This window comes from Oncorhynchus kisutch, linkage group LG1 (genome assembly GCF_002021735.2).
Source record: "Oncorhynchus kisutch isolate 150728-3 linkage group LG1, Okis_V2, whole genome shotgun sequence".
In the NCBI taxonomy this organism is placed as follows: Eukaryota; Metazoa; Chordata; class Actinopteri; order Salmoniformes; family Salmonidae; genus Oncorhynchus; species Oncorhynchus kisutch.
Window position 1 is genome coordinate 73,920,618 of NC_034174.2, and position 14,936 is coordinate 73,935,553.

Sequence of the window (14,936 nt, forward strand, 5' to 3'; positions counted from 1 at the left end):
GATTACCAGGACATGTTCTCCTGGCATGTGCTGACCAACTGGCAGGTGTCTTCACTGACATTTTCAGCATGTCCCTGATTGAGTCTGTAATACCAACATGTTTCAAGCAGACCACCATCGTCTCTGTGCCCAAGAACACTAAGGCAACCTGCCTAAATGACTACAGACCTGTAGCACTCACGTCTGTAACCATGAAGTGCTTTGAAAGGCTGGTAATGGCTCACATTAACACCATTATCCCAGAAACCCTAGACCCACTCCAATTTGCATACCGCCCAAACAGATCCACAGATGATGCAGTCTCTATTGCACTCCACACTGCCCTTTCTCACCTGGACAAAAGGAACACCTATGTGAGAATGCTATTCATTGACTACAGCTCAGCGTTCAACACCATAGTACCCTCAAAGCTCATAACTAAGCTAAGGATCCTGGAATTAAACACCTCCCTCTGCAACTGGATCTTGGAATTCCTGACGGGCCGCTCCCAGGTAGTGAGGGCAGGTAGCAACACATCCACCACGCTGATCCTCAACACTGGAGCCCCTCAGGGGTGTGTGCTCAGTCGCCTCCTGTGCTCCCTGTTCACCCACGACTGCGTGGCAAGGCACGACTCCAACACCATAATTAAGTTTGCAGACGACACAACAGTGCCTGATCACCGACAACAACTAGACATCCTATAAGGAGGAGGTCAGAGACCTGGCCGGATGGTGCCAGAAGAACAACCTCTCCCTCAACATAATCAAGACAAAGGAGATGATTGTGGACTACAGGAAAAGAAGGACCAAACATGCCCCTCATTCTCATCGACAGGGCTGCAGTGGAGCAGGTTGAGAGCTTCAAGTTCCTTGGTGTCCACATCACCAACAAACTAGAATTGTCCAAACACACCAATACAGTCGTGAAGAGGGCATGACAAAGCCTATTTCCCCTCAGGAAACAAAAAAGATTTGGCATGGGTCCTCAGATCCTCAAAAGGTTCTTCAGCTGCAACATCGAGAGCATGGTTGCATCACTGCCTGGTACGGCAACTACAGAGGGTAGTGCGTATGGCCCAGTACATCTCTGGGGCTAAACTGCCTGCCATCCAGGACCTCTACACCAAGCGGTGTCATAGGAAGGCCCTAAAAATTGTCAAAGACCCCAGCCTCCCCAGTCATAGAATGTCCTCTCTACTACCGCACGGCAAGCGGTACCGGAGCGCCAAGTCCAGGACCAAAAGGCTCCTCAACAGCTTTTACCCCCAAGCCATACGACTCCTGGACAGGTAATCAAATGGCTACCCAGACTATTTGCATTGTCCCGCTCCCACCCCAACATCTCTTTTACGCTGCTGCTAGTCTCTGTTATTCATATATGTGTAGTCACTTTAACTATACATTCATGTACACACTACCTCAATTAGCCTGACTAACCGGTTCCTGCACATATTGGCTACCCGGACTATCTGCATTGTGTCCCGCCACCCACCACCCGCCCCCCCTTTTTACGCTACTGCTACTCTCTGTTTATCATATATTGATAGTCACTTTAACCATACCTACATGTACATACTACCTCAGTCAGCCCGACTAACCGGTGCCTGTATATAGCCTCGTTACTGTTATAGCCTGTATATAGCCTCACTACTGTTATAGCCTCGTTACTGTTATAGCCTCACTACTGTTATAGCCTCACTACTGTTATAGCCTGTATATAGCCTCACTACTGTTATAGCCTCACTACTGTTATAGCCTCGTTACTGTTATAGCCTCGTTACTGTTATAGCCTCGTTACTGTTATAGCCTCACTACTGTTATAGCCTCGTTACTGTTATAGCCTCACTACTGTTATAGCCTCGCTACAGTTATAGACTCACTACAGTTATAGCCTCACTACTGTTATAGCCTCACTACTATATATAGCCTCACTACTGTTATAGCCTCGCTACTGTTATAGCCTGACTACTGTTATAGCCTCGTTACTGTTATAGCCTCACTACTGTTATAGCCTGACTACTGTTATAGCCTCGCTACTGTTATAGCCTCGTTACTGTTATAGCCTCGTTACTGTTATAGCCTCGTTACTGTTATAGCCTCGTTACTGTTATAGCCTCGTTACTGTTATAGTCTCGCTACTGTTATAGCCTTGTTACTGTTATAGCCTCACTACTGTTATAGCCTCACTACTGTTATAGCCTCGCTACTGTTATAGCCTCACTACAGTTATAGCCTCACTACTGTTATAGCCTCACTACTATATATAGCCTCGCTACAGTTATAGCCTCGTTACTGTTATTGCCTCGCTACTGTATATAGCCTCGCTACTGTTATAGCCTCACTACTGTTATAGCCCCACTACTATATATAGCCTCGCTACAGTTATAGCCTCGCTACTGTTATAGCCTCACTACTGTTATAGCCTCACTACTGTTATAGCCTCACTACTGTTATAGCCTCGTTACTGTTATAGCCTCACCACTGTTATAGCCTCACTACTGTTATAGCCTCGCTACTGTTATAGCCTCACTACTGTTATAGCCTCGCTACTGTTATAGCCTCGCTACTGTTATAGCCTCGTTACTGTTATAGCCTCACTACTATATATAGCCTCGCTACTGTTATAGCCTCACTACTGTTATAGCCTCACTACTATATATAGCCTCGCTACTGTTATAGCCTCACTACTGTATATAGCCTCGCTACTGTTATAGCCTCACTACTGTTATAGCCTCGCTACTGTTATAGCCTCGTTACTGTTATAGCCTCACTACTGTATATAGCCTCGCTACTGTTATAGTCTCACTACTGTTATAGCCTCGCTACTGTTATAGCCTTGTTACTGTTATAGCCTCACTACTGTATATAGCCTCGCTACTGTTATAGCCTCACTACTTTTATAGCCTCGCTACTGTTATAGCCTCGTTACTGTTATAGCCTCACTACTATATATAGCCTCGCTACTGTTATAGCCTCACTACTGTTATAGCCTCACTACTATATATAGCCTCGCTACTGTTATAGCCTCACTACTGTATATAGCCTCGCTACTGTTATAGCCTCACTACTGTATATAACCTCGCTACTGTTATAGCCTCACTACTGTTATAGCCTCGTTACTGTTATAGCCTCGTTACTGTTATAGCCTCACTACTGTTATAGCCTCACTACTATATATAGCCTCGCTACTGTTATAGCCTCGTTACTGTTATAGCCTTGTTACTGTTATAGCCTGACTACTGTATATAGCCTCACTACTGTTATAGCCTCGTTAATGTTATAGCCTCGTTACTGTTATAGCCTCACTACTGTTATAGCCTCACTACTGTTATAGCCTCGTTACTGTTATAGCCTCGTTACTGTTATAGCCTCGTTACTGTTATAGCCTCACTACTGTTATAGCCTCGCTACTGTTATAGCCTCGCTACTGTTATAGCCTCACTACTGTTATAGCCTCGTTACTGTTATAGCCTCACTACTGTTATAGCCTCGTTACTGTTATAGCCTCACTACTGTATGTAGCCTCGTTACTGTTATTGTGATAACATGCGTCTTGGTGAGAGGTGTAGGAGTCAGGCGCAGGAGAGCAGGGATGTCTGAGAAGCGTGTTTTAATAATATAGTCCACCAATACAAACGGCACAGAACAAAATCACAAAACTACGCTCTCGAATACTCGTGCAAACACACGGAGGAACAAACACAGTTCCGACACTTTACATACACGTGCGTAATAGCGAAAAAACAACAAACATCAAATACAATCGAGTGCAATACACACAAGTCTAATCCTGCACGAATTACGGCAGGTAACAGGTGCCCTATATACCAACAGAAATCAAAGCAATTGAAAACCAGGTGTGAAAAGGAACACAGACAAAACAACCAGAAAAAGAAAAAGGGATCGGTAGCGGCTAGTAGACCGGCGACGCCGAGCGCCGCCCGAACAGGGAGAGGAGTTACCTTCGGTAGAAGTCGTGACAGTTATAGCCTCACTACTGGTATAGCCTCGTTACTGCTATAGCCTCGTTACTGTTATAGCCTCGTTACTGTTATAGCCTCGTTACTGTTATAGCCTCGTTACTGTTATAGCCTCGTTACTGTTATAGCCTTGTTACAGTTATAGCCTCGTTACTGCTATAGCCTCGTTACTGTTATAGCCTCGTTACTGTTATAGCCTCGTTACTGTTATAGCCTTGTTACTGCTATAGCCTCGTTACTGTTATAGCCTCGTTACTGCTATAGCCTCGTTACTGTTATAGCCTCGTTACTGTTATAGCCTCGTTACTGTTATAGCCTTGTTACTGTTATAGCCTCACTACTGTTATAGCCTCATTAATGTATATAGCCTTGTTACTGTTATAGCCTCGTTACTGTTATAGCCTCACTACTGTTATAGCCTGACTACTGTTATAGCCTCGTTACTGTTATAGCCTCACTACTGTTATAGCCTCGTTACTGTTATAGCCTCACTACTGTTATAGCCTCATTAATGTATATAGCCTCGCTACTGTTATAGCCTCATTACTGTATATAGCCTTGTTACTGTTATAGCCTCGTTACTGTTATAGCCTCACTACTGTTATAGCCTCTCTACTGTTATAGCCTCGTTACTGTTATAGCCTGACTACTGTATATAGCCTCGATACGGTTATAGCCTGACTACTGTTATAGCCTCGTTACTGTTATAGCCTGACTACTGTTATAGCCTCGTTACTGTTATAGCCTGACTACTGTATATAGCCTCGATACTGTTATAGCCTCACTACTATATATAGCCTCGTTACTGTTATAGCCTCACTACTGTATATAGCCTCATTACTGTTATAGCCTCGTTACTGTTATAGCCTCGTTACTGTTATGGCCTCGTTACTGTTATAGCCTCGTTACTGTTATAGCCTCGTTACTGTTATAGCCTCACTACTGTTATAGCCTCGTTACTGTTATAGCCTCGTTACTGTTATAGCCTCACTACTGTTATAGCCTCGTTACTGTTATAGCCTCACTACTGTTATAGCCTGACTACTGTTATAGCCTGACTACTGTTATAGCCTCGTTACTGTTATAGCCTCACTACTGTTATAGCCTCGTTACTGTTATAGCCTCGTTACTGTTATAGCCTCACTACTGTTATAGCCTCGTTACTGTTATAGCCTCACTACTGTTATAGCCTGACTACTGTTATAGCCTGACTACTGTTATAGCCTCACTACTGTTATAGCCTCGTTACTGTTATAGCCTCGATACTGTTATAGCCTCACTACTATATATAGCCTCGTTACTGTTATAGCCTCACTACTGTATATAGCCTCATTACTGTTATAGCCTCGTTACTGTTATAGCCTCGTTACTGTTATAGCCTCACTACTGTATATAGCCTCATTACTGTTATAGCCTCGTTACTGTTATAGCCTCGTTACTGTTATAGCCTCGTTACTGTTATAGCCTCGTTACTGTTATAGCCTCACTACTGTTATAGTCTCGTTACTGTTATAGCCTCGTTACTGTTATGGTCTCGTTACTGTTATCGCCTTATTACTGGTATAGCCTGACTACTGTATATAGCCTCGTTACTGTTATAGCCTGACTACTGTATATAGCCTCGTTACTGTTATAGCCTGACTACTTTATATAGCCTCGTTACTGTTATAGCCTCGTTACTGTTATAGCCTGACTACTGTATATAGCCTCGTTACTGTTATAGCCTCACTACTGTATATAGCCTCATTACTGTTATAGCCTCGTTACTGTTATAGCCTCGTTACTGTTATGGTCTCGTTACTGTTATAGCCTTATTACTGGTATAGCCTGACTACTGTATATAGCCTCGTTACTGTTATAGCCTGACTACTGTATATAGCCTCGTTACTGTTATAGCCTCGTTACTGTTATAGCCTCACTACTGTATATAGCCTCGCTACTGTATATAGCCTCGCTACTGTTATAGCCTCGTTACTGTTATAGCCTGACTACTGTTATAGCCTGACTACTGTATATAGCCTTGTTACTGTTATAGCCTGACTACTGTATAGAGCCTCGTTACTGTTATAGCCTGACTATTGTTATAGCCTCACTACTGTTATTTTCAAATGTCTTTTTACTGTTGTTTTTAATTCTTTACTTTTCTATTGTTCACCTAATACACATTTTTTACTTACAAAATTGCACTGTTGGTTAGGGCCTGTAAGTAAGCATTTCACTGTAAGGTCTACACCTGTTGTATTAGACGCACGTGACAAATAAACGTTGATTTGATTTGTCTGGTGGAACTTTAAATGAGGACGACGGGCTCATAGTAATGTTTGGAATGGAATGATATCACACACATCAAACATGTGTTTGATACCATTCCATTTACATCACTCCATCCATTATTATGAGCCGCCCTCCCCGCTGGTTTCCACCATAGTGCTTTCACCTAGCCAGTCCTATCAGATACCACGAAGGGCAAATGAACAAGGGCAGAAGGGAGAGTACTACTTTCCAGAATGAGGATGAAATCCAACCGGGTTTCCTGAGAAACTCTCTCACCTCAAAGAAAGTGAACAAGATCAGAACGGAGAGAACTTTGAAAGAGCAAAGTGTAAGATATGTGAAGTTTCTTGGGACACCCTATGAAGCCTTTATTGTAATTCCATTAAAGTAGTACAGTTTCCTCAGAAACCCACTGACCTTCAACATACTCCATGACCATGCAGAGGTGCCTGCGAGTCTCGAAGGAGCAGAACATGGAGACCACGAAGGGGTTCTCAGCGAAGGTCAGGATGTCTCTCTCTACGAAGGCCTGCTGGATCTGGTTCCTCAGGATCAGGTTCTGCTTGTTGATCTTCTTCATGGCAAAACGCTGACGGGTCTCCCTGTGACGTACCAGGTACACCGCACTGACGGAGGAGGGAAGGAGGAGGGAAGAAGGAGGGAGGGGAGAGAGGGGAGTGGACAAGGAGGGAGGAGGGGAGAGAGGGGGAGGAGGGAGATGGGTAAAGGTTAGAGGTGCAAGAAGCCAAGGGTATGGTTGTGGTAAAATTAGATGGTCAGAGAAATCTACCTGGAGCCTCATGTCTTTGAATGAATGTGAGGACTTTGTGATGTACATGAAATGCATAGTCATTCATATTGCTTTGACCAGACTCTACTCACCCATATGCTCCGTTGCTGATCAGCTTGATGGTTTGAAAGTCTTCTTCACTTGGCGGCTTCATGGCTTTCATCTTCCCCTACATAAACAAGCAGGCAAGCTCAGTCAAGTCCAACTTAAGCTAGATACTATTTGAAGAGAGATCTGGTGTGTCTGTGAGTGTATTTCTCATTAGAAATGGAGGGTCCTCACCTCTGATCTGTTGTGTCTGTGAGTGTATTTCTCATTAGAGATGGAGGGTCCTCACCTCTGATCTGGTGTGTCTGTGAGTGTATTTCTCATTAGAGATGGAGGGTCCTCACCTCTGATCTGGTGTGTCTGTGAGTGTATTTGTCAGTAGAGATGGAGGGTCCTCACCTCTGATCTGGTGTGTCTGTGAGTGTATTTCTCATTAGAGATGGAAGGTCCTCACCTCTGATCTGGTGTGTCTGTGAGTGTATTTCTCATTAGAGATGGAGGGTCCTCAGCTCTGATCTGGTGTGTCTGTGAGTGTATTTCTCATTAGAGATGGAGGGTCCTCACCTCTGATCTGGTGTGTCTGTGAGTGTATTTCTCATTAGAGATGGAGGGTCCTCACCTCTGATCTGGTGTGTCTGTGAGTGTATTTCTCATTAGAGATGGAGGGTCCTCACCTCTGATCTGGTGTGTCTGTGAGTGTATTTCTCATTAGAGATGGAGGGTCCTCACCTCTGATCTGGTGTGTCTGTGAGTGTATTTATCATTAGATATGGAGGGTCCTCACCTCTGCAGAATCGTCTGGCTCTGGGGTGTGGAGACCTTCACTGTCATAGTAGTTGTCCATGCTCACAATGTCTGGACAAAAACACATGATTTAACACTCAATACAGTATCTGGTGTGTACTGTTGCAGATCAATAGCATTGTGTATACATACAGTGCCTTCAGAAAGTGACTTATTCCACATTTCGTTGTGTTACAGCCTGAGCAATGCAATGGCAATTCCCTTTAAAGAGGGTTGTTTAGGTTTTTCTCTACAATAACACAATCACTTTGACATGTGAGTCACTCTGGATAAGGGGGAGAGTGCTGAACAAATAAATGCAAATATGTTAAAGGCCCAGTGCAGTCAAATACGGGATTTCCATGTTTTATATATACATTGCCTTTGGAAAGTATTCAGACCCTTTGACTTTTTCCACATTTTGTAACGTTACAGCCTTATTCTAAAATGGATTAAATAAATGTTTTCTCTCATCAATATACACACAATACCCCATAATGGCAAAGCGAAAACAGGTTTTTAGACATTTTTGCAAATGTAATAAAAACAAAAAACAGAAATACCTTCTTTACATCAGTATTCAGACCCTTTGCTATGAGACTCTACATTTACATCAGTATTCAGACCCTTTGCTATGAGACTCTACATTTACATCAGTAATCAGGCCCTTTGCTATGAGACTCTACATTTACATCAGTATTCAGACCCTTTGCTATGAGACTCTACATTTACATCAGTATTCAGACCCTTTGCTATGAGACTCTACATTTACATCAGTATTCAGACCCTTTGCTATGAGACTCTACATTTACATCAGTAATCAGACCCTTTGCTATGAGACTCTACATTTACATCAGTAATCAGACCCTTTGCTATGAGACTCTACATTTACATCAGTATTCAGACCCTTTGCTATGAGACTCTACATTTACATCAGTATTCAGACCCTTTGCTATGAGACTCTACATTTACATCAGTATTCAGACCCTTTGCTATGAGACTCTACATTTACATCAGTATTCAGACCCTTTGCTATGAGACTCTACATTTACATCAGTATTCAGACCCTTTGCTATGAGACTCTACATTTACATCAGTATTCAGACCCTTTGCTATGAGACTCTACATTTACATCAGTATTCAGACCCTTTGCTATGAGACTCTACATTTACATCAGTATTCAGACCCTTTGCTATGAGACTCTACATTTACATCAGTATTCAGACCCTTTGCTATGAGACTCTACATTTACATCAGTATTCAGACCCTTTGCTATGAGACTCTACATTTACATCAGTATTCAGACCCTTTGCTATGAGACTCTACATTTACATCAGTATTCAGACCCTTTGCTATGAGACTCTACATTTACATCAGTATTCAGACCCTTTGCTATGAGACTCTACATTTACATCAGTATTCAGACCCTTTGCTATGAGACTCTACATTTACATCAGTATTCAGACCCTTTGCTATGAGACTCAAAATTGAGCTCAGGTGCATTCTGTTTTCATTCATCATCCTTGAGATATTTTTACAACTTGATTGGAGTCCACCTGTGGTAAATTCAATTGATTGGACATGATTTGGAAAAGCACACACCTGTCTATATAAGATCTCACAGCATGTCAGAGCAAAAAACAAGCCATGAGGTCAAAGGAATTGTTCATAGAGCTCCGAGAAGGATTGTGTTAAGGCACAGATCTGGGAAAGGGTACCAAAAAATGTCTACAGCATTGAGTGTCCCCAAAAACCCAGTGGCCTCCATCATTCTTAAATGGAAAAAGTTTGGAACTACCAAGACTCTTCCTGAAACTGTCCCCCTGACAAAACTGAGCAATCAGGGGAGAAGGGCCTTGGTCAGAGAGGTGACTAAGAACCCAATGGTTACTCTGAAAGAGCTCCAGAATTCCTCTGTGGAGATGAGAGAACCTTCCAGAAGGACAACCATCTCTGCAGCACTCTACCAATCAGGCCTTTATTGTAGAGTGGCCAGATGGAAGCCACTAATCAGTAAATGGCACATAACAGCCCGCTTGGAATTTGCCAAAAGGCACCTAAAGGACTCAAACCATGAGAAACAAGATTCTCTGGTGTGATGAAACCAAGATTGAACTGTAGGGAAACCTGGCAGGGAAACCTGGCACCATCCCTACAGTGAAGCATGGTGGTGGCAGCATCATGCTGTGGGGATGTTTTTTAGCGGCAGGGACTGAGAGACTAGTCAGGATCGAGGCAAAGATGAACAGAGCAAAGTACAGAGAGATCCTTGATGAAAACCTGCTCCAGAGTGCTCAGGACCTCAGACTGGGGCGAAGGTCTCTGAATGTCCTTGATGAGTGGCCCAGACAGAAAATCTCTGGAGAGACCTGAAAATAGCTGTGCAGCAATGCTCCCCATCCAACCTGACAGAGCTTGAGAGTATCTGCAGAGAAGAATGGGATAAGCTCCCCAAATAGAGGTTTGGCAAGCTTGTAGCGTTATACCTAAGAAGACTCGAGGCTGTAATCACTGCCAAAGGTGCTTCAACAAAGCACTGAGTAAAGGGTCTGAATACTTACAGTATGTACCCTACCGTTCAAAAGTTTGGGGTCACTTAGATATGTCCTTGTTTTTGAAAGAAAATGAATTTTTTTGTCCATTAAAATAACATCAAATTGATCAGAAATACAGTGTAGACATTTTTAATTATGTAATTGACTGTTGTAGCTGGAAATTGCAGATTTCTTTAATGGAATATCTACATAGATCTTCAGTTTCTTGGCAATTTCTCGCATGGAATAGCCTTCATTTCTCAGAACAAGAATAGACTGACGAGTTTCAGAAGATAGACTTTGTTTCTGGTCATTTTGAGCAAATGCTGATGCTCCAGATACTCAACTAGTCTAAAGAAGGCCAGTTTTATTGCTTCCTTAATCAGAACAACAGTTTTCAGCTGTGCTAACATAACTGCAAAAGGGTTTTCTAATGATCAATTAGCCTTTTAAAATGATAAACTTGGATTAACTAACACAACGTGCCATTGAACACAGTTGCTGATAATGAGTCTCTGTACGCATATGTAGATATTCCATAAAAAAATCTGCCGTTTCCAGCTACAACAGTCAATTTCATCATTAAAAATGTCTACACGTATTTCTGATAAATTTTATATTATTTTAATGGGCAAAAATGTGATTTTCTTTAAAAAACAAGGACATTTCTATGATTTCATTTCTAAGTTTTAATTTCAAACTTTTGAACAGTAATGTACATGTGATATTTCAGTTTTTATTGTTAAATACATTTGCAAAAAAAATCTAAAAAAGCTGTTTTTGCTTTTCCATTATGGGCTACTGTGTGTAGAATGATAAGGGGAAAACTATTTAATACATTTTAGAATAAGACTGGAACATAACAAAATGTGGAAAAAGTCAAGGGGTCTGAATACTTTCCAAAGCAATATATATATTTCCACACTATGAAGTTGGAGAAAAAGTTAGTGTTAGAGCTGTTTGAAACGACCGCCTGACTGTTTTGGTAGGATGGAGCCGGTAAATGAGTTAATAGACCAATAACAGCTCATTTTCAGTTTTCCCCTCCCCACTCAGACCACTTCCAGACGGTGCTCTTTGCGAAGAATAATTATTTCGGTAACTATTTTAATTAAAAACAATCACAGTAAGGTACTTCACTGTTACCAGAAATGATTTGATATTGAGATAAAAACGGCTGCATTGCACCTTTAAGTAAGCATCTCGTTAATTTGAATTAGATGTCACAAAGTGATGTGAAAATAATATATCTTCTTGTCACCTTGGTAACAACATTTCTAAAAACGAAATGGTTGTGTTTGGGGAACTGAGAGAGGGAGGGAAGACGAGAGAGTGTGTGAGAGAGAAAGAGAGATAAAGCTGTGAATATTTGTGTGGGTGAAAAACAGAAAGGTGCTAAACCAAGAGGTGGTTTGTAAAAAGTGTCACATTGTGACAACCCACTAAAACCCAAACTCATATTTCTTCAACCAGACTGAAGGTAGCTGACAAAGAGGAGCCAGTCGGATTCTGAATAGTCTTTCTAACCCATTTACATTGAGTAGTTCAATGAACAGCTTGTGATGGATTTGCCACTGTGAGAAGTGGAGCTGGAATGAATTGAAGGAGTCAGAGAAGGAGTTTGGGGGCTGGTGTAGATTAATGACAGTGAGTGCAGTGCTGCGACCGGCTTCATAATCAGTAAAGGGAGTTCTCTCTGCATCTCAATAATGTCTACATGTAGCCTGGTCCCAGGTCTGTTTGTGCTGTCTTGCCAAGGTTCAGTGTGACAATGACAAGAGCTGGGACCAGGCTAGCTGACAGATGGATCCCTGCCCACATGCTACAATGCCAAGATGCTGTTGTTTTTCTCATGCCAAAATGTATTGTTTTCTCTAAGGTTATTTCTGCTAGCTTTATAGTTAATTACCTATAATAAACACCCGAGGGGAGTGTGGCTGTCAAAATGTGGGTAGAGAAATCTCAACCATCAATCTTTCATTTTCTTTTGTTTGGCTTCTACAGGTACATGATGCCCTAAATCTGTCTCTTTCTGTTTCCGTCTACTGTCTCTCACCCCCCATCCCAACCTCCACACGGTCGCAGGTCAGTCCCAGCTGTCTGCATGTCTCTTTTTATTCCTCTCATCCCTCTCTTCCTTACTCTCTTCTTCATTAAACCTCCCCTCTACTCCTCTCTCCTACATCTCTCTCACCCTCCAGAGGGTGCTTGGTCTGTCCCAGCCATCTGAATCTGTCTATTTCTGTTCCTCTCTTCTCTCTCCTCCTCCCTCTCATCCTTCTCTCTCACCCTCCAGAGGGTGCTTGGTCTGTCCCAGCCATCTGAATCTGTCTATTTCTGTTCCTCTCTTCTCTCTCCTCCTCCCTCTCATCCTTCTCTCTCACCCTCCAGAGGGTGCTTGGTCTGTCCCAGCCATCTGAATCTGTCTATTTCTGTTCCTCTCTTCTCTCTCCTCCTCCCTCTCATCCTTCTCTCTCACCCTCCAGAGGGTCCCTGGTCTGTCCCAACCCTCAATTTCTCTTTCCGTTCCTCTCTTCCCTCTCATCCTCCCCCACCCTTACTCACCCTCTAGTCTAGGGGTATTACACTCTTACCCAACGAGGTCCGGAGCCTACTGGTTTTCCATTCTCCCTGATAATTAATTCCACCCACCTGGTGTCCCAGGTCTAAATCAGTCCCTGATTGGAGGAGAAGAAAGGAATAAAACCAAGCGGTTCCAGAGTTGAGGGCTCTAGAGTGTCCTGACGTAACAAGGAGTATCCATCTTCATTAAATGTGTGTGTGTCTCACCCTCCAGAGGGTCCCGGGTCAGACCCAGCTGGCTGATGATGTAGCGAGGGATGTCCGTCTTCATCAGGTGTCCCTCCTTGGCGTGGTCCTCCGCTGCCTCCAGCAGGTGATAGAACTCCTCTGGGTTGAACTCCTACAGAGAGGGGGGGAAGACAAGGAACCATATACACAGTTACACAAAAGCTGCCAGTCTGCCACATAAACTTGATGTAGTATTGACTTTTCTGGATTGAACTCCTGTACATGAAGGGGAGGGGGGACAATGTGTCAGTTAAGAACAAATTCTTATTTTCAATGATGGCCTAGGAACAGTGGGTTAACTGCCTTGTTCAGGGGCAGAATGACAGATTTTTACGTTGTCAGCTCAGGGATTCGATCCAGCAACCTTTCGGTTACTTGTCCAACGCTCGAACCACTAGGCTACCCTGCCGCCGGTATTGAGAGGAGGGGGGACAATTTTGACAGTACTGTCTGTGGTATTGAGAGGAGGGGGGACAATATTGACAGTACTGTCTGTGGTATTGAGAGAGGGGACAATATTGACAGTACTGGCTGTGGTATTGAGAGGAGGGGGGACAGTATTGACAGTACTGTCTGTGATCTTGAGAAGAGGGGGGACAATATTGACAGTACTGTCTGTGGTATTGAGCAGAGGGGGGACAATATAGAGTGTAACAGACTAAATCTGCCACATCGACTGCCATTGTGTATGGTATTGTAAGTGTGCTGTTTTGAGTTTAACTGGGGAATCCTACAGGCTGAAATAATGAGCTAATAAACTGCTGGCTACTAACATGGTCATAACTTTGAATTGCTGCTCCAATAAGCCCTACAGCTGATTAACATAGCCTTTTAGTCTGTCCTCTGGGCATCTCTTTCATTCACCCTTTGTGGAGGGATATAACACTGTTATTAGAAACCAGATCACCTGGGGCTGGGAGGGGAAGGTCATTTCCTGGTTTCAGTGTTCCGATGATCAACTGTTCCCTGGCCTTGCCAACTAAGATACAGATCAGAGGAGTGAACCCATAGAAATAGAAGGAATATAATAGATTATATTTCTTTGAGTAAATTTACAAAGTTCCCTGGATTGCCAACTATGATGAGTGGAGTGATCATAGATTAGAGACACAATATAAGACTAATATAAGTCTTGTACTGGATTCTGTGGGAGTGAAGCTCTCTGCACAGAGTTCTGCTCTGCTCTATGTACCTCTATGTGAGATAATGTTCTTCCACCATGGCTCTGACATTTCACCAAATCAGAGGAGACTGTGACTAGAATGCCAAATGAACTGAACCCCCCCTCTCTCTCTCCTCCAATTCACGTTCTCTCTCCCTCCACCTTTCCCTACCTCTTTCATTCTCCTCTCTCTCTCCATCTCTCCTCTGCATTTTCCTTTGTCTCTCCCTCCATCCTTCCCTACATCTTTCCTTCTATCGCTTTCTCTCTCCCCCCTCCATTTCACTTTCTCTCTCCCTCCATCCTTGTCTACCTCTTCCCTCTCACTCTCTCTCTCATATAACTGACACAAGCAGAAGCATCCAGCCTGACCCTATCGACCTCTTCCGCTGGTCGCCCTGGCAACGGGAAGATGAGACGCAACAGCAGAAGGAGGTGGGACCAAGCGTTTGACAGGCAGGGGAAGCCATCAATCAGAGTGTGTAAATCCAGGGACACTCCAGTGACTTATGTACATATAGCTTTGAATGTCAACTGGACAGTTGGAGGAGTTCATTTCAACTGTCATTGAAT

General features: G+C 43.1%; 1 protein-coding gene across 4 annotated transcripts in view; it reads right to left on the reverse strand.

Moving 5' to 3' along the window:
- Positions 1–14,936, reverse strand: part of LOC109865325 (microtubule-associated serine/threonine-protein kinase 1) — an 87,802-nt gene that overhangs the window by 24,049 nt on the left and 48,817 nt on the right. For all 4 annotated transcript variants that reach the window (XM_031832873.1, XM_031832870.1, XM_031832866.1 and 1 more), the window contains 4 exons: positions 13,181–13,313; positions 7,858–7,928; positions 7,118–7,194; positions 6,653–6,861 (listed from right to left, as the gene is read on the reverse strand). In XM_031832873.1, coding sequence (XP_031688733.1) covers positions 6,653–6,861; positions 7,118–7,194; positions 7,858–7,928; positions 13,181–13,313 — 490 coding nt within the window. The remainder of the gene's footprint in view (positions 1–6,652; positions 6,862–7,117; positions 7,195–7,857; positions 7,929–13,180; positions 13,314–14,936) is intronic.